The sequence below is a fragment of the Oncorhynchus nerka genome, linkage group LG14, assembly GCF_034236695.1.
Source record: "Oncorhynchus nerka isolate Pitt River linkage group LG14, Oner_Uvic_2.0, whole genome shotgun sequence".
NCBI classification, from domain to species: Eukaryota; Metazoa; Chordata; class Actinopteri; order Salmoniformes; family Salmonidae; genus Oncorhynchus; species Oncorhynchus nerka.
In genome coordinates, this window is record NC_088409.1 from 69,997,794 (window position 1) to 70,016,033 (window position 18,240).

At 41.2% G+C, this 18,240-nt stretch overlaps 2 protein-coding genes across 19 annotated transcripts in view; both read right to left on the reverse strand.

Moving 5' to 3' along the window:
• Positions 1–4,974, reverse strand: part of LOC115141783 (LIM domain kinase 1-like) — a 70,175-nt gene extending 65,201 nt beyond the window's left edge. For both annotated transcript variants that reach the window (XM_029680982.2, XM_065000343.1), the window contains exon 1: positions 4,532–4,974. In XM_029680982.2, the coding sequence (XP_029536842.1) occupies positions 4,532–4,589 (58 nt within the window). In that variant the 5' untranslated portion in view covers positions 4,590–4,974. The remainder of the gene's footprint in view (positions 1–4,531) is intronic.
• A 90-nt stretch (positions 4,975–5,064) lies between these two features.
• The window catches only part of LOC115141782 (elastin-like), a 91,871-nt gene continuing 78,695 nt past the window's right edge, over positions 5,065–18,240 (reverse strand). For 16 of the 17 annotated variants that reach the window (XM_065000337.1, XM_065000330.1, XM_065000332.1 and 13 more), the window contains 10 exons: positions 17,634–17,669; positions 17,331–17,387; positions 16,132–16,200; positions 14,355–14,402; positions 12,197–12,268; positions 11,634–11,675; positions 10,664–10,756; positions 8,243–8,287; positions 6,739–6,798; positions 5,065–6,590 (listed from right to left, as the gene is read on the reverse strand). In XM_065000337.1, the coding sequence (XP_064856409.1) occupies positions 6,541–6,590; positions 6,739–6,798; positions 8,243–8,287; positions 10,664–10,756; positions 11,634–11,675; positions 12,197–12,268; positions 14,355–14,402; positions 16,132–16,200; positions 17,331–17,387; positions 17,634–17,669 (572 nt within the window). In that variant the 3' untranslated portion in view covers positions 5,065–6,540. The remainder of the gene's footprint in view (positions 6,591–6,738; positions 6,799–8,242; positions 8,288–10,663; positions 10,757–11,633; positions 11,676–12,196; positions 12,269–14,354; positions 14,403–16,131; positions 16,201–17,330; positions 17,388–17,633; positions 17,670–18,240) is intronic. The other variant, XM_065000333.1, reaches the window with a different exon arrangement.

The following is an 18,240-nucleotide window of genomic DNA, read 5'->3' on the forward strand; positions in this document are numbered from 1 at the left end:
CAACCTTCTTCCAGAGGTCTCGGCAGCCCTTAAAAAGTTATTGGCTTCATCACAAATGGCACCCTATTACCTATATAATGCACTACATTTGACCAGAGACCTATGGGCCCTATTCCCTATGTCAGTGTTTCCCAACCCTGGTCCTTGGGTACCCCTAATAGTACACATTTTTATTGTAACCCTGGACAAGCACACCTGATTCAACGTGTCAACTAATCATCAGGCCCTCAATGAGCTGAATGAGGTGTTTGTCCAGGGCTACAACACTAAGGTGTACTGTTGTGCTCGAGGACCAGGGTTTGGATACATTTCCCTATATAGTGCACTACTTTGACCAGAGTTCTATGGGCCCTGGACAAAACGAGTGCTCTATAAAGGGAATAAGGTGCCATTTGGGACGTACACCTAGATACAGTGGGGTCCATTGACGCCATTGATAAAGATGACCAATAGTGACTGTATAAAATAAAAAATACAAAATACTGAGCTATATTGTAAAAAACAAATAACTTGGGAAATCGTGTTCTTTTATAATAATATAATTGCTCAGAGAAAGAGATTTTGTTTAACAAGTAATAATTCATACCACCATGATATGCTAACCTCTCGTTATTGGCAATGGTGAGAGGTTAGCATCTTGGGGGTAATTTTATTTGTCACATGCTTTGTAAACAACAGGTGTAGAATAACAGTGAAATTATTACTTACAGGTCCTTCCAAAAAATGCAGAGAGAAAGAAAATTACAAAATAATAGATAAGTAATAATAAATACACAATGAGTAATGACAACTTGGTTATATACAGTACCAGTTAAGCATTTGGACACACCTACCAACATTTTTCTTTATTTTTTACTATTGTCTGCATTGTAGAATAATAGTGAAGACATCAAAACTATAAAATAACACATATGGAATCGTGTAGTAACCAATAAAGTGTTAAACAAATGAAAATATATTTTATATTTGAGATTCTTCAAAGTAGCCACTCTTTGCCTTGATGGCAGCTTGGCACACTCTTTGCATTCTCTCAACCAGCTTCACCTGGAATGCTTTTCCAATAACCTTGAAGGAGTTCCCACATATGCCGAGCACTTGTTGACTGCTTTTCCTTCCCTCTGCTGTCCAACTCATCCCAAACCATCTCAAGTGGGTTGTTGGGGGATTGTGGAGGCCAGGTCATCTGATGCAGCACTCCATCACTCTCCCTTTTCATCATATAGCCCTCACACAGCCTGGAGGTGTGATGGGCCATTGTCCTGTTGAAAAACAAATGATTGTCCCACTAAGCACAAACCAGATGGGATGGTGTATCGCTGCAGAATGCTGTGGTAGCCATGCTGGTTAAGTGTGCCTTGAATTATAAATAAGTCACTGACAGTGTCACCAGCAAAGCACCCCCACGCTTCACGGTGGGAAACCACACATGCGAAGATCATCCTTTCACCTACTTCGCGTCTCACAAAGACATGGCGGTTGGAACCAAAAATAAAAAATTTGGACTCATCAGACCGAAGGACAGATTTCCACCTGTCTAATGTCCATTGCTCGTGTTTCTTGACCCAAGCAAGTCTCTTCTTCTCATTGGTGTCCTTTAGAAGTGGTTTCTGTGCAGCAATTTGACCATGAAGGCCTGATTCACACAGTATCCTCTGAACAGTTGATGTTGAGATGTGTCTGTTACTTGAACTCTGTGAAGCATTTATTTGTGCTGCAATTTGATTTATACGACTGGCCTTAAAGTAACTTACAAAGTTCTTGAAATGTTCCGGATTGACTGATCTCCATGATGGACTGTTGTTTCTCTTTGCTTATTTGAGCTGTTGTTGCCATAATATGGACTTGGTCTTTCACCAAATAGGGCTATCTTCTGTATACCCCCCTACCTTGTTACAACACAACTGATTTTATCAAATGCAAGAAGGAAAGATATTACACAAATTACCTTTTAACAAGGCACACCTGTTAATTGAAATGCATTCGAGTGACTACCGTAATTGTACAATCTTCTAAATGGCATTACTTTGGCAGTTAGTGGAAGAGCAGTTCAATGCTCCTGCTGATCTAACAATGGAAACCTGATCTTGCAGCGAAATATCTGGTCGATCTTTTCTTTTTCACAAATGTTTTAGTGTAGGCTATATAATTTGCCTCCCCTAAGTCATTGACAGTATTATGTATCCTTAACTTCCAAAATATAGTGCACTATAAATGGGATAGGGTGCCATTTAGGACACACACAAGATATTTGCTGGGCAATGGGTCCCTTCCCCTGCAGTGGTTCAATATTAGGAAGTCAGCGCTGCAGTAGTTGTATTGATTGTATTGGCCAACACATCTACTCTGCACTAATGGCCCTCTCCCAGCCTCTCTCTGACTGATCTGCTTTCCCTGACGACCGCTGGTGTTGCGTCTCAAGAGGGCCAGACTCCAGTCCATCACAAACTGATACACAGACACACGGAGTCAGCAGCACTAGTCAGATGCCCTGTCTCTGTCACAACTCACATAGACGCAGGCAGGCAGGCAGGCGCGCATGCACACACACAAATATTATGCATGTGCATGCACAAACACACAGCGCACACACACACTTGTATGGGCGCACACACATTTACTCAGCTCTGATAAAGGGTGACACTCGAGTTCGGGTGCAGTCATTCACGCTGATATGAGCTAAACATTCTGTAATCAAATCAAATAGAATGTTATTGGTCACATACACATTTTTGGCAGATGTTATTGCGGGTGTAGCGAAATATTTGTGTTTCTAGCTCCAACAGTGCAATAATATCTAACAATTTCACAACAATACACACAAATCTAAAGGAATGGAATTAAGAATATATAAATGGGCAATGTCGGAGCAGCATTAGAGTAGAATACAGTATATACATATGAGATGAGTAATGTAAAATATGTAAACATTATTAAAGTGACTAGTGTTAGTGTTCCATTATTAAAGTGGCCAGTTATTTCAAGTCTAAGTATATAGGGCAGCAGCCTGGCTGTTTAACAGTCTGATGGCCTTAAATTGAAGCTGTTTTTTAGTCTCGCGGTCCCGGCTTTGATGCACTTGTACTGACCTCGCCTTCTGGATGATAGTGGGGTGAACAGCCAGTGGCTCGGGTGGTTGTTGTCCTTGATTATCTTTTTGGCCTTCCTGTGACATTGGGTGCTGTAGGTGTCCTGGAGGGCAGGTAGTTTGCCCCCGGTGATGCATTGGGCAGACTGTACCACCCTCTGGTGAGCCTTCCGGTTCGGGGCGGTGCAATTGCCATACCGGGCGGTGATAGGATGCTCTCAATTGTGCATCTGTAAAAGTTTGTGAGGGTTTTAGGTGCCAAAACAAATTTCTTCAGCCTCCTGATGTTGAAGAGGCACTGTTGCGTCAATGTGGATAGGGGGGTGCTCCCTCTGCTGTTTCCTGAAGTCCACTATCAGCTCCTTTGTTTTGTTGACGTTGAGTGTGAGGTTATTTTCCTGGCAGCACACTCCCAGGGTCATCACCTCCTCCCTGTAGGCTGTCTCATCATTGTTGGTTATCAGGCCTGATGCTGTGTGTCAGTGTCACACAATGCAAGGCCCAAGTGCATACCATTTTCATCTCTGAACAAAATCTGATTTCAACAACCTGTTAAGTGAACCTGCATTAGTAGGAATATACTACTAGTAATTGTACACCCTTCTAGTGGATTTACTTTGACAATTAGTGGAAGAGCAGTTTAATGCTCCAGTTGATCTTACTATGGAAACCAGATCTTGCAAAGGAATTTCTGGTCGATTACCCCTCCTGTGAGGACCCAGTAACAACATTGTCCAATCAGATATTTAGGCGCCCTATCCTGTTGATATTACTAGGCTACTTGTCATAGACAAGTTTCCTACCTATCCTTTTTCATAAATGTTATATTGTAGGCTACATTATTTTGTATATTCAACTTCCACAATATAGGCTAGCGAGCAAGCATCAGTGGAACTAGTTACATTGCAACTAGGCTAAACGAGGTCATGGATTCACAGGAATGGAATGCCAAGAAAGGGTATTGATTATTTAAAAGAAAGTCTAACTATCAGTTTTGAAGTTGTGTTGTTGTGGGTGAGAGCAGTGCTGTGGTTTCAATGTCCCATGTAATTTGTATTTAATTAGATTGAACTAACCAAAACATTAACAGTTCTAAAACCCAAATTATTATACTTCTAAACACCATCCCGGTCGTGTTATCATTATGCATCGGGCTTGTGTTTCTCGGAAATAAAATAGAACGACTACCTACTTGTGTTATTGCAGCAAAACAATGACATTCTTTATTGATCATTCTCAAAGAATACATGTCACCAATCTCACCCTCCACACCATAAACAATGTATCTATTGTGTTGTTTATTATGAATTCAGTGTAGCATCTCTGTTATCGAGCGATGAAGGGTTCACTACACTAGCTCTAATAACATCTCCCGCACTGACACGTTTCAAGACACCCGCTATCTTCTTTCCAGAGAAAAACTGCGTATCGAAAACTTGAACTCACCTTCCTCCTCTCCCATACGTTCGTCCTTCCAGTTACAACAGAACAGCATCAACCTCATTCACTCTCCGACTGGGAGCTCTATGAGAGCCTGCCTCTGATGAACAGATAACCGGTCTAGTAGTGTTGTGTGTCTGTGTATATGCAGCCCGCTGGACGCCCCTTAAAGCTTGACACTACTTCGAAAGATATTCTGCGATTCATTCGAAGAAGAGAGGATGGGCGAATTAAAACATTCCGGCAGGGGACAGGAAGCTATGGGTTGGCCAACCAACAACAATCCCTGGAATTTTTGTCTGCGCAGCAAAAGCACAAGCAACTGAGGGCAGAGAGGAAGGGATGCGCAGTGCACCCATCACAGAAATGAGCTGTATCATCTAGTCTATGAGAACAGGCTGGAATAGGCTAGTTGCATTAATAAAAGACTAGCCTACCTTCAGCCATTTTAAAGTTCTTGAATAACATTTGAGCCATTGATTCATTTTGATATGTTGGTGCAGTTTTGGTGCAAAAACGCTGAAGCCTGGGCACAAATGTGTATTCATTAAAACAATTTTATTTCGTTTTTTTACTGAAGCAAATAAAAGGTCGGTATTGCTGGGCACAAGTCAAATGTGCTGTGAAAATCAGATGAATACTATCCCACGGCACAGGGCAGCGGCCCCTGACAGGTGCGGCTCACACAGTTCATAAAAACCATCACGGAGTAGGCTACAAGAACTGAAGAGAGTGAGAGTCATGATAACCTAGGGCTATTACTACAACATACAGTTAGTTGCCTTATTCTAGATTACACAAATCTGGAGATAGTCTACTTTTCTGACCACAAACATTTGAAACTTGAATAATGCAATTTGCATAAATTAAACTATAACTGCATATGAAACTAGAATGATTCCAGATATGCATAACATTCTAGGCACTTAATCTTGGACACCAGAAAAATTATATATAATTAAGAAAACAAAATGTTCATGTCATACATACATACATAATGTACAATACATGCCAGAGCAGTATCGAAAGGATTTGAATTTTACTTTTACATTTTTGTAAAACCTGCATTTCTAAAAACTAAAAACATACAAATCACGTAAGAAACAAAACACACCGCATTTCAAATGATTGGTACAAACCGACACAATGTGTATGATATGAATATCACTAAAGATCACCTAAAAATCTTTTGAACACCTTTGGATTGATTGTCATCAGCTTTCCCACATTCAGAGCAAAACCTGCTCTTCATACTTCACAAGTTTGGTGGAAATCAAGGTAAGAAGGCTGAAGATAGGCTACTTAAAATAGTTACTGATGGCAGATGGACTGTGAAACCTGTGCCCACACACACCCGCTATGCCACTGCTATTTCACCCAGGGCTATAAATAGCAGCAGAGATGATAGAAAGCCAGAGGAGGCAGTTCTGATACATGGCCAAAGTTTATCAGCACTTTACCAACCATACCGCTTGAAGCTCAACCCTTAGTTTGACGTGTCAGTATGTGAAGATCTCCAACTTTGGTACACACAGACACTAAGCAATTGGGGATACTGCAGTAGACGGATGTACTGTCACAGAACTGGTGCTTCTATGGCTGGAGAATCTTTCACATTCTCCTATCTACCCAAACACGCACACATCTATGGCAACACGTGCAGGCGCACACGTACACACAGCCACATAGGCAAACATCCACACAAACATGCCCACACACATGCACGCACACACAACTACTGAGTATAGCTACTAAAAGGGGAGCGTCGCAGGCATGTCAGTAAGAGATGATGAGCACCATGACCACTGTAACGATAAAGGCACAATCAATAACACCAAGTCACATCAAATGTGTGCAAAAGTCTGGGTCGGTGGGTTTGTATAAAAAATATCAAATAAAGTACAACATATCTTTACATACTGTAATGGGGGATTTTGTGCATATAAAATGTACATTCTAGATAATGCAGTAGCACCATTGTTTCTTGAAATTCAACTTCTTCTCAAGAACATCCTCTACTTCCGCCTTCCACAGTATTTGCTTTGACATCCAGCAGCAACTCCTCCTGTTCCGAAACCACATTGGAAAAGAGGATATTTTAAATGCATGCATTTGAAAGACGGTTTGGATTCATGCATTTCTACTTGGTTCGGAACCAGATTTAAGAATTGTTTTGGTCACATGCCAGAGGATGTGTGTGTGTTTTATCGTACCTGGTCTGTAGCCTCCTCCTCCAAGGAAGCTCTGGAGTGGGCCATACTTGGCTGCTTTGGCTGCGAAAAAAGTTAGTGACCACAAAAGCACCTGTGATTAACATTCTTTTTTACAGTGTTGGCAAGTAATATCCTGAACAACTCTAATGTGTTTTTCTAACCACACTGCACAGATGGGTAAACTTTATGGACATCTGTTGCTTGACCACTGCAGCCAAGAGCCCCAGTAAGCCTGGTGAGTCAGTTAGCATACACTAACAGGTTGGCTAACAACAAACACTAACAGGTTGGCTGTCCGCATATGCTAGATACAGAGGGGCTATTGATATTCACTTGTGTTGCGACTGCAACAGATGCTCCAAATCAATAGTCTTAATGAATAATTCTCAGCTATTACAAATGTATTGATTTGAACTGCAGGTATCCTACAGTAGGTTGCAGGCTGTACTCAGAGGTGTTAGCGGTATGTGTGTAATATAATGGGAATACTACTTGATCTATGCACCATAAAGGGGCCTACATTGATAACAAGTAATAATTTATGATACTGTATTAGCACAAATAATTGGCAATAGCACATCATTTGGCATAATGTAGATTAGACATTTAGACCATTCTTGTGATAAGTGTAAACATGTGAAAGATTTAAATAGTTTTAAATAGTTATATAAAAACCCATGTGAGTGTAAGTCTTATCTACTAAAAGTAATAAGAGCTAAGATATAGCTGAAAAAGTAGATTCCAATTAGTCAAGAACATATGCTGGGTAATTTCTCCCTGGCAGTGCCAGTATACAGTTGTGGGCTCCTAGCAAACATATGCGCTGACAGAGAAGGCTGGTGGGAGGAGCTATAGGAGGATGGGCTCATTGCAAATACTGGAATGGAATAAATGGAATGGTATCAAACACTCCGTTCCATATATATTCCATTCCAGGCATTACAATGAGTCCATCTTCCTACAGCTCTTCCCACCAGCCTCCTCTGGCGCAGCACTACAGAAACAGACTGACAGTGACTGTTGTGAATTTATTTTAGGTTAATATCCCAAAGATTTCCACGCAATATCAGCACAGCACTACTGGAGTAGCACATCAAATCCTCTAAATCCTGACCTGTCATAGGTTTTATTAAACTAGCTGAGAAAAACCTGCCTTGCTTTTTGAAACATAATCCCACCGTCAGTAATCTTCCCTGTGCTCAGGAAAATTCTGATTATCAGACTCACTAGGCATTGGTTGGTACACCATCTGTACTGACAAGTACTCACTGTTCTATCACCCCCCCCATCCTCTCATTCTAATCTCATCCAAATAATCTTATGTGATGTCATCCTCTGCTAAGAACTGACTGATTATAATAAAATAGGAAATGTACCAGGTGTAAGAGAAAATCTGAAAATTTCAAGCAAATCTTTCCCCCTTGCACTGGCTGTGTAGTGTAACGTTTGGCTGAGTAGGACAACAGTTACTTTTCAAGAGGCGAAAGAAGGAAGACACCAGTACCTTGTTGAGGAGTCAGTGGTGCCGTCTGGCCTGCTCCATATGCTCCTAGTAAACAGACAACGTTTAAACTTAACAAAAAGCATTTGGAGTTTGGAAGGAATGAGATGATTTTTGCTAAGGGCGATTCATGTTTAAAATAGCACAATGTAGTAGAATCTTCAAAAACTTTGATCAGAGAGTTTTTAGATAGAGGGTGAGAGAGCTGAAGACCCTTTCTTCATTGTGCATTGGAACACACAAAGCAACCAAAACACACTTGGTCAGACAGATAACCAATGGAAAGTGCCCGTCTTTTGGTGAGTCATGAACTAGAATGATCAGTATGGGACTTTCTCTGTCAAAACAGGTATAGTCATAAACACACTATCAATCTGATTAGGAAACAGCAGACATCACATAATCACAAGGTGATTTTCCCCATGTAATGATGACGTGCTTTGGAATTTATGTAAGACAAAATGTAGAGACTTTTCAAGAAAGTGCGATTATGTTTGAGCATTATCTGATAGAGTAACAACCACATGCTTTTACTAATACTGCAATAGCAAAATACCATGTTTTGGTCTCATTACTGTCTTTGTAAACAAATAGTAAAACATGAATAGATATATAGTAAACAAGCACACTGCAAGGGTAAAGTGTTCACTGATGCCAGAAATAACATTCATCACCTGTATCTGTTTTGTCAGTAAACAGTCTGCATTTCAGACTAGACAGGAATATGCAGCAGAGCTCATTAAGTCATCCAAAAACCAATTCATTATTCCCAAGGGTGGTCACACCATTGAGACATCCTGAATTAAATCATTATTTTTAATCATGTCAAATGTAAGAAATTGGAAATGAACGGTATTAATATGTTAAAAGAAAAAAAGCTACCAATAGAGATTTGGTTCATTTGAAATATAATGCTAGACATCATCATCATGTTGCCAGACAAAAGTAATTGACAATTCAAGTTAACTCTATATCATCAGTAATAATAGGAATTGGGACTTTTACATTTGAAGCTGTAAATTGAGGAGGTTACCAGGAGTGTTTGATGTTTTCTGTGTGTGGGAAATATTTACACCATGGTAGTAAAACATTAATACCTGATTTGCATGGTCAGAGTAGCTATCCAATTCACAGAAGCTACAGTAAACGTGAGAGTAATTAACAACTAGGGACTACGCTAAGAGAGAGAGAGAGAGAGAGAGAGAGAGAGAGAGAGAGAGAGAGAGAGAGAGAGAGAGAGAGAGACCAACATTCCAAACACCACCTCAATAAAAAAACAATGATGATTATTTTCATAACCATTTAAGTGCTCAGAGCACCCAATGTTCCCCCTCAATTAATTTAATGAGGGGAAACTAAACCAGGTATGGGGAAGTTGGCTGTTCCTTTCAATTGTCTCTAGATCAGTTCCCTTCTCTCTTTCTCTGGTTAGCTCTAATAGGAAAGCAACAGGCCTGAGGGCTGTCTGTCTGTCGTTCTGGGTTACTTGTCTGTCGACAATTCGGCTTTAGTCCACTTCCTGATCCAAGCAGAAACAGAGGGTAATCATGGGCAGTGAAAGATCCACCAGCACTCTGAGTCAGGTTGAATTTTTGCTTTTTGCTTTTATATTTTGTATTTACAGTTCAGCTGTAAATGTAGAGAGGGAGACAGATAGTAGGGGCATAGACAGAGGGTGGCTGAGACAAGGCTCAACCCCCTGTTGCCAGTGGGCATATGTGGTCAGGATAATAGGTCAGGTTTAATTGACAACTATTCTTTTGATGGTTCTGTTGAGGGGCTAGCCTATTTGACCTTGAAATAACTGTTGGCGACTATTTCTTAGTATTAAACTCAGTTTTGCAAAATTATGTCAAGTCTGTCAGAAGTCTAAACTTACGGCCAATCAACACTTTTCTACAGTTACTGTAAGTGAATGATTGGGGCATGCTTACAAAGGGGAACTCAAAGTGAATGCCCTTGCTTCCGCTATCTTCACTGGATAGTAAAGATGAACAAATACAATAAATCGAACACATCTATCAAATTTGGTTCAAACCACAAGCTCTTTTTGTTCTACTTTTATCTTTATAGTTCCTGGGTCACAACATCCCATTCTCTATAAAAAAGCTATAACAGCTAAAAACTGTTTTTCTCCTTTTCCCTTTGTCTCTCGAGTCTAGATGATAAATGTCTCTGTGCTGTTGTCTCTGTGGTAGTTGCCACTGATAAATGGCACCGTCAGTGTTCACTATGATCCTTGGGGTTCACAATACAAAACAGGCAATACAAAATAACCTTTATGGAAAATGACCATCATCCCCCCCCCCACACACACACACGCTATACATAATAGATACTGTAATAACAACAACCCCATGTTTATGTACACATACTGTACACACAGTGCATCTGATTATCACATATAGCGGTTATACACGTTACCCGGGTAGGCTTGCTGTGGGTAGCCTCCACCTTGCTGTGGGTAGCCCCGTTGTTGTGGGTAGCCACCTCCGTAATTTGGGACCGCACCAGCACCTGCAAGGGTAACACAGCAAAAATGAACAAAACAACAACACACAACAACACTACATATACTGTATACATTGTATATACTGGTCTACATTTAGACAGGGTTACATACCCTACTGCAGCTTTGGTTTCAGACTTAACTTAAGCATGGCTTTTTCCTCAACAATCAATGGCCGAGCCCAGAACACAACCAGTCAAATTACAACATACAGTATGAACTGAGAGGTAGCATCAGGTCATATGCATTGTGTATGCATATTTACCAGGCCAGTGTGTTTATTCAAACTATTTAGCTACAGTATTTATCAAAAGGCTAATGGTGCTGAATTCTCCTTGGGTAACAACATTTGCATACAGTATTAGCAAAGTTGTACCATATGTGATAGCATGTGAAACAGGCAATATGTTGTACTGTGGGGTGCTCTGCTCTCTGTGTCAGGGAATATTTGACCAATGGTTGGTGGATAATAGCCTGCACGCATTGACTAGTCAGTATCCGTGGAGCCTGAGGCAGAGAGCAGTCTCTCCACTGCTGGACCAGCGTGATAACATTCATCCCGAACAGCGAGGAGGAGAGGATGCTGAAAGTTCCACAACCTTGGTGATACACTTCCAAGTATAATCCTGAACATAGTCAAAACCCTGCCAATGTGTCAACATAATCCTAACCATATGAAGACGTGATATGTGCCATGCTAGTCTTGCGATGTCTGACTTGTCAGAGAAGTCTTTTCATCACAGTGTTTTGACAGTGAGTCTTAGTGAGGTGACACTATCCTGCTACCTATGTGTGTGCATTTTTACCAGTTTATGAACATGAGGATGAAACCTCACAGTTAACTACAGTAAACTACAGAAACTACAGCAGGACAGTCAGTCTCACCTGGATTATAACCAGCACCACCAGCACCCAGGTTACCATAACCTATTGAACAGGAGAGAGTGGAGCATTACTGAAGAGTTGAGATATAGTTGAACGATTTTCAAATACTATTTGAACCCAGGTCTGCTGTTGAATATGGCTAAGCTGTAGGCAGGAACATCTTGTATACAATGATGGAATCCTACTTCCCCTGGCAGAGCTCACGCAGTACGGGGAATTATGGACAGAATAGAACGACTCTCCAGAGGTCTGTGCTGCTAGCTCTAAACCGTCACACTTTGATGTTGCAAAAACCGTTACAAACTAACTCTGCCTCTGACGGTAATCAGTCTCCACTGGGAGTCTCCACTGGTTTCTTCTGTCTTGCCCTACAGTACTGTACCCTGGGGGATCCAGTGTCTGGAGTTGATATGACTCAATGATCAACATTTCTTTTACGATAACTCTACTCCAAAATAAAGATAACAACGCTGTGCTATGTTGTTCATATGAGTTAGATTGGATAAGTAAGACTAAAACGTGTAATTAGTACAAAGCTGGGCTTTATGTGTCAGGGTTTTTACCTGGGGGTTTGGGTGCTTTTTGACCTGCTCCTGCCCCTGTTCCCAGACCAACACCAGCAGGATACCTCGCACCTGAAACATGAGACTGGATTAGTTCTCCAATAGCCTCATGCCAGGCATCTAGTGGGTGAGACTAATCCTCCACTAAGAACATGGTTGAAATTTCACACACTAGGTACAGTTGAAGTCGGAAGTTTAAATACACTTAGGTTGGAGTCATTAAAACTCATTTTTCAACCACTCCACAAATGTCTTGTTAACAAACTATAGTTTTGGCAAGTCGGTTAGGATATCGACTTTGTGCATGACACAAGTAATTTTTCCAACAATTGTTTACAGACAGATTATTTCACTTCAAATTCACTGTATCACAATTTCAGTGGGTCAGATGTTTACATACACTAAGTTGACTGTGCCTTTAAACAGCTTGGAAAATTCCAGAAAATGATGTCATGGCTTTAGAAGCTTCTGATCATTTGAGTCAATTGGAGGTGTACCCGTGGATGTATTTCAAGGCCTACCTTCAAACTCAGTGCTTTTTTGCTTGACATTATGGGAAAATCAAAAGAAATCAGCCAAGACCTCAGAAAAAAAAGCAAGTAAGTATAAACACCATGGGACCACGGAGCCGTCATACCGCTCAGGAAGGAGACGCGTTCTGTCTCCTAGAGATGAACGAACTTTGGTGCGAAAAATGCAAATCAATCCCAAAACAACAGCAAAGGACCTTGTGAAGATGCTGAAGGAAATGGGTACAAAAGTATCTATATCCACAGTAAAACAAGTCCTATATCGACATAACCTGAAAGGCCGCTCAGCAAGGAAGAAGCCACTGCTCCAAAACCAGCATAAAAAAGCTAGACTATGGTTTACAACTGCACATGGGGACAAAGATTGTACTTTTTGGAGAAATGTCCTCTGATGAAACACAAATAGAACTGTTTGGCCATAATGACCATCGTTATGTTTGGAGGAAAAAGGAGGAGGCTTGTAAACTGAAGAACACCATCCCAACCGTGAAGCATGGGGGTGGCAGCATCATGTTGTGGGGGTGCTTTGCTGCAGGAGGGACTGGTGCACTTCACAAAATAGATGGCGTCCTGAGGATGGAAAATTATGTGGATATATTGAAGCAACATCTCAAGACATCAGTCAGGAAGTTAAAGCTTGGTCCTAAATGGGTCATCCAAATGAACAATGACCCCAAGTATACTTCTAAAGTTGTGGCAAAATGGCTTAAGGACAACAAAGTCATGGTATTGCAGTAGCATTCGCAAAGCCCTGACCTCAATCCTATAGAAAATTTGTGGGCAGAACTGGAAAAGCATGTGCGAGCAAGGAGACCTACAAACCTGACTCAGTTACACCAGCTCTGTCAGGAGGAATGGGCCAAAATTCACCCAACTTATTGTGGGAAGCTTGTAGAAAGCTACCTGAAAAGTTTGACCCAACTTAAACAATTTAAAGGCAATGCTACCAAATACTAATTGAGTGTATGTAAACTTCTGACCCACTGGGAATGTGATGAAAGAAATAAAAACTGAAATAAAAAAATATCTCTACTATTGTTCTGACATTTCACATTCTTAAAATAAAGTGGTGATCCTAACTGACCTAAGACAGGGAATTTTTACTGGTGTTAAATGTCAGGAATTGTGAAAAACTGAGTTTAAATGTATTTGGCTAAGGTGTCTGTAAACTTCCGACTTCAACTGTAGTTATTAGCTACTAGCTAGTTATTACAGTATCTGTAGCTTTATATAATCAGCAACTGTTGATGACAGTTGAACCTATCTAGCTACACTAGGCAGTTAAGGACAAGCCATTTCCCCGGCTATGGTCAAGCTTTGTGTTGTTACAAAGCTACAACCGCATAACTTGTAGCTTTGTAACTGTTTGAGGGGAAATGAGAGTTTCAGCGGTTTGGTTTGGAAAGGGTGTTTCTAGCTCAGTGGGCAATGGGGTTTCAGACACACAGTCCCGTTGGCATCTCATTCCTGGCTCTGGTGTCTGTCACAGTCACCGCTCCTATCGCCTCATTGGTCACAGGAAGTGCAAGCCAATGACATTTCCTGGACAATGGTCACTCTGAGAGGCCAGAGTGAGGTAAAAGGGAATACAATATTGAGCTGGCCTGCTTCTCCTCTCTCATACATACCCTGTCCCTGTCCATAACCACCTTGACCATAACCATACGGGTATCCCCCTGAATCATGGTGGAAAGAAAAGCAGTTTTATTCCTGACATGATGACCTCATTGTGTAGGGAATACCAAAGATTTATGCTGCCAGATTTACAGTGCATTTGGAAAGTATTCAGACCCCTTGACTTTTTCCACATTTTGTTCCAGTACGTTACAGCCTTATTCTAAAATGAATTCAATTGATTTCTTCCCTCATCAATCTACACACAATACCCCATAATGACAAAGCAAAAACAGTTTTTTTCAAAATTGTTGCAAACGTATAAAAAATAAAAAACTGAAATATTACATATTCAGACCCTTTAATCAGTACTTTGTTGAAGCTCCTTTGGCAGCGATTAGAGGCTCAAGTCTTTTGGGGTATGACGCTACAAGCTTGGCACACCTGTATTTGGGGAGTTTCTCCCATTCTTTTCTGCAGATCCTCTCAAGCTTTGTCAGGTTTAATGGGGAGTGTACCTGCACAGCTATTTTCAGGTCTTTCCAGCGATGTTCGATCGGGTTCAAGTTCGGGCTCTAGCTGGGCCACTCAAAGACATTCAGAGACTTGTCCCGAAGCCACTCCTACGTTGTCTTGGCTGTGTGCTTAGGGTCGTTGATGCTGCCACCACCATGCTTCACCATAGGGATGGTGCCCGGTTTCCTCCAGAAGTGACGCTTGGCATTCAGGCCAAAGTGTTCAATCTTGGTTTCATCATACCAGAGAATCTGGTTTCTCATGGTCTGAGAGTCCTTTAGGTGCTTTTCGGCAAATGTGCCTTTTACTGAGGAGTGGCTTCGGTCTGGCCACTCTACCATAAACACTTGATTGGTGGAGTGCTGCAGAGATGGTCGTCCTTTTGGAAGGTTCTCCCATCTCCACATAGGAACTCTAGAGCTCTCTCAGTGACCATCGGGTTCTTGGTCACCTCCCTTCTCCCCTGATTGCTCAGTTTGGCCGGACGGCCAGCTCTAGAAGAGTCTTGGTGGTTGCAAACTTTTTCCATTTAAGAATGATGGAGGCTACTGTTTTCTGGGGACCTTCAATGCAGCAGAAATGTTTTGGTACCCTTCCCCAGATTTGTGCCCCGACACAATCTTGTCTGAACTCTATGGACAATTCCCTGGACCTCATGGCTTGGTTTTTGCTCTGACATGCACTGTCAACTGTGGGACCTTATATAGACAGGTGTGTGCCTTTCCAAATCATGTCCAATCATTTGAATTTACCACAGATAGACTCCAATCAAGTTGTAGAAACATCTCAAGGATAATCAATGGAAACAGGATGCCCCTGAGCTCAATTTCAAATCTCATAGCAAAGGGTCTGAATACATAAATAATGTATTTACATATAAAACTAGAAAACGTATAAGGTTTTATAGTTTTAATAAATTTGCAAACATTTCTAAAAACCTGTTTTCGTGTTGTCATTATGGAGCATTGTGTGTAGATTGATGAGGAAATAAAGGTATTTAATACATTGATTTTAAGGCTAAAACGTAACAAAATGTGGAAAAAGGGAAGGGGTCTGAATACTTTCCGAATGCCCTGTATGTAACACAATGTTATATAGAGTTGATCTGAGGTTAGGGAGTATGGAGTTACAATAAGACCTTATTGAATTTATGGGATGGGGTTTAACTCAACATGTCTCTTTGTACGGCTCCATTATGGGGACATTGTGGATGTTGGCTCAGTTACACAGAAAGCTTGCTTATTTCCTAAGACGCGTACGAAACTGATCCCATACCTACACCACCACCGGCTCCAGTAAGAGGAATACCTGCTCCTCCAGCCACACCGCCTGCTCCTCCCACAACTACAGGAGAGATACAAAACACAGTGAGTGAGATTATATACAGTGATCTCCAAAAGTATTGGGACAGTGACAAATTTTTAGTTTTTTTGGGGCTCTGTACTCCAGCACTTTGTATTTGAAATGATACAACGACAACGAGGTTAAAGTGCAGACTGTCAGCTTTAATTTTATTTTCATCCATTAAGGTAAACGGTTCAGAAATTACAGCACTTTTTGTACATAGTCTCCCCATTTTAGAGGACCAAAAGTATTGGGACAATTTCACTTATATGTGTATTAAAGTAGTCAAAAGTTTAGTTTTTGTTCCCATACTCCTAGAATGCAATGATTACATCAAGCTTGTGACTCTACAAACTGTTGGAAGCATTTGCAGTTTTTTTGGTTGATTCAGATTATTTTGTGTCCAATAGAAATTAATTGTATATAATGTATTGTGTAATTTTGGAGTCACTTTTATTGAAAATAAGAATACTTTTTAGAGTTTGTAGAGTCACAAGCTTGATGTAATCATTGCATGCTATGAATATGGGACCAAATAGTAAACCTTTGTCTACTTGAATACACATAAGTGAATTTGTCCCAATACTTTGGTCCCCTAAAGTGGGGGGACTATGTACATACACAAAGTGCTGCCATTTCTAAATGGTTCACCCAATTAGGATGAAAATACCCTCAAATTAAAGCTGGCAGTCTGCACTTTGTATCATGTCAAACCCAAAGTGCTGGGGTACAGAGATAAAAACAACAAAACATTTGTACTTTTGGAGCTCCCTGTACTGTAGCTACATCTTCGATCAACACTTCTTATGACACAGTCATGCACTGACACACACCTGGAGGTGACATGCACTGACACACACCTGGAGGTGACATGCACTGACACACACCTGGAGGTGACATGCACTGACACACACCTGGAGGTGACATGCACTGACACACACCTGGAGGTGACATGCACTGACACACACCTGGAGGTGACATGCACGGACACACACCTGGAGGTGACATGCACTGACACACACCTGGAGGTGACATGCACTGACACACACCTGGAGGTGACATGCACTGACACACACCTGGAGGTGACATGCACTGACACACACCTGGAGGTGACATGCACTGACACACACCTGGAGGTTTCAGGGGCTTGGCTCCAGGAAGTTGTCCAGTTCCTGCTCTGTATGGAGCTGAGGAAATACAGAGATCATAAATGTAATCCGTTTGACTCTCTACTCCACAGTGACTGTAATGCCACAGTGACTGTATCACCAGGGATACGGAAATGTATTGAGATTAATGGACAAATACCTGAATAAAACAATTACAGTGATGGGGATTTAGTCTGAGTAGAAAATAACCTAAGGCCACACATGGTCTTTGTGAATTAAGTTTGAGACTCCATTACAATGATGCAGATAGGGAAATTGGCTTACTTCCATAGCCTCCTCCATAGGGATATCCACCTGCACCTGTGGAGCAATATATGCCATTAAAACCCTATGGACATAACATATTTGAATACACATAAGTGAATTTGTCCCAATACTTTGGTCCCCTAAAGTGGGGGGACTAGGTACATACACAAAGTGCTGCCATTTCTAAATGGTTCACCCAATTACATAACATAACATATGTGGGGTGTGGGGCTGGAAGGGATGCCACTACTGTAGTGTACCATCAAAGCTGTGGGATGGGACACTGATCTGAGATGGAATTATGAATGATGGTGGAGAGGACTATACAGTACTGCTAACTACAGTACCTCCTGTCTATGCTGAATGTCACACACAAGCTTTATTGTCCTAGCTCTATCAACAATAATCTCTTCAACATGACCTTGTGATTTGATAGTGAAGACCTACAGACTGTGTGAAGCTTTTAAAGTGATGACATAAGAGGTATACTGTGAGGTCAGCCTAGAGGTCAGAGTTCACGATCTAGTACATCTGGTACTAGTGTTTGTTGTTTTCTTTCTTTGCCTATAATACTAGTTTTAAGAGGATGTGGTGGAGTGGCCTTCTATCCTCCTCTCCTCTCCCC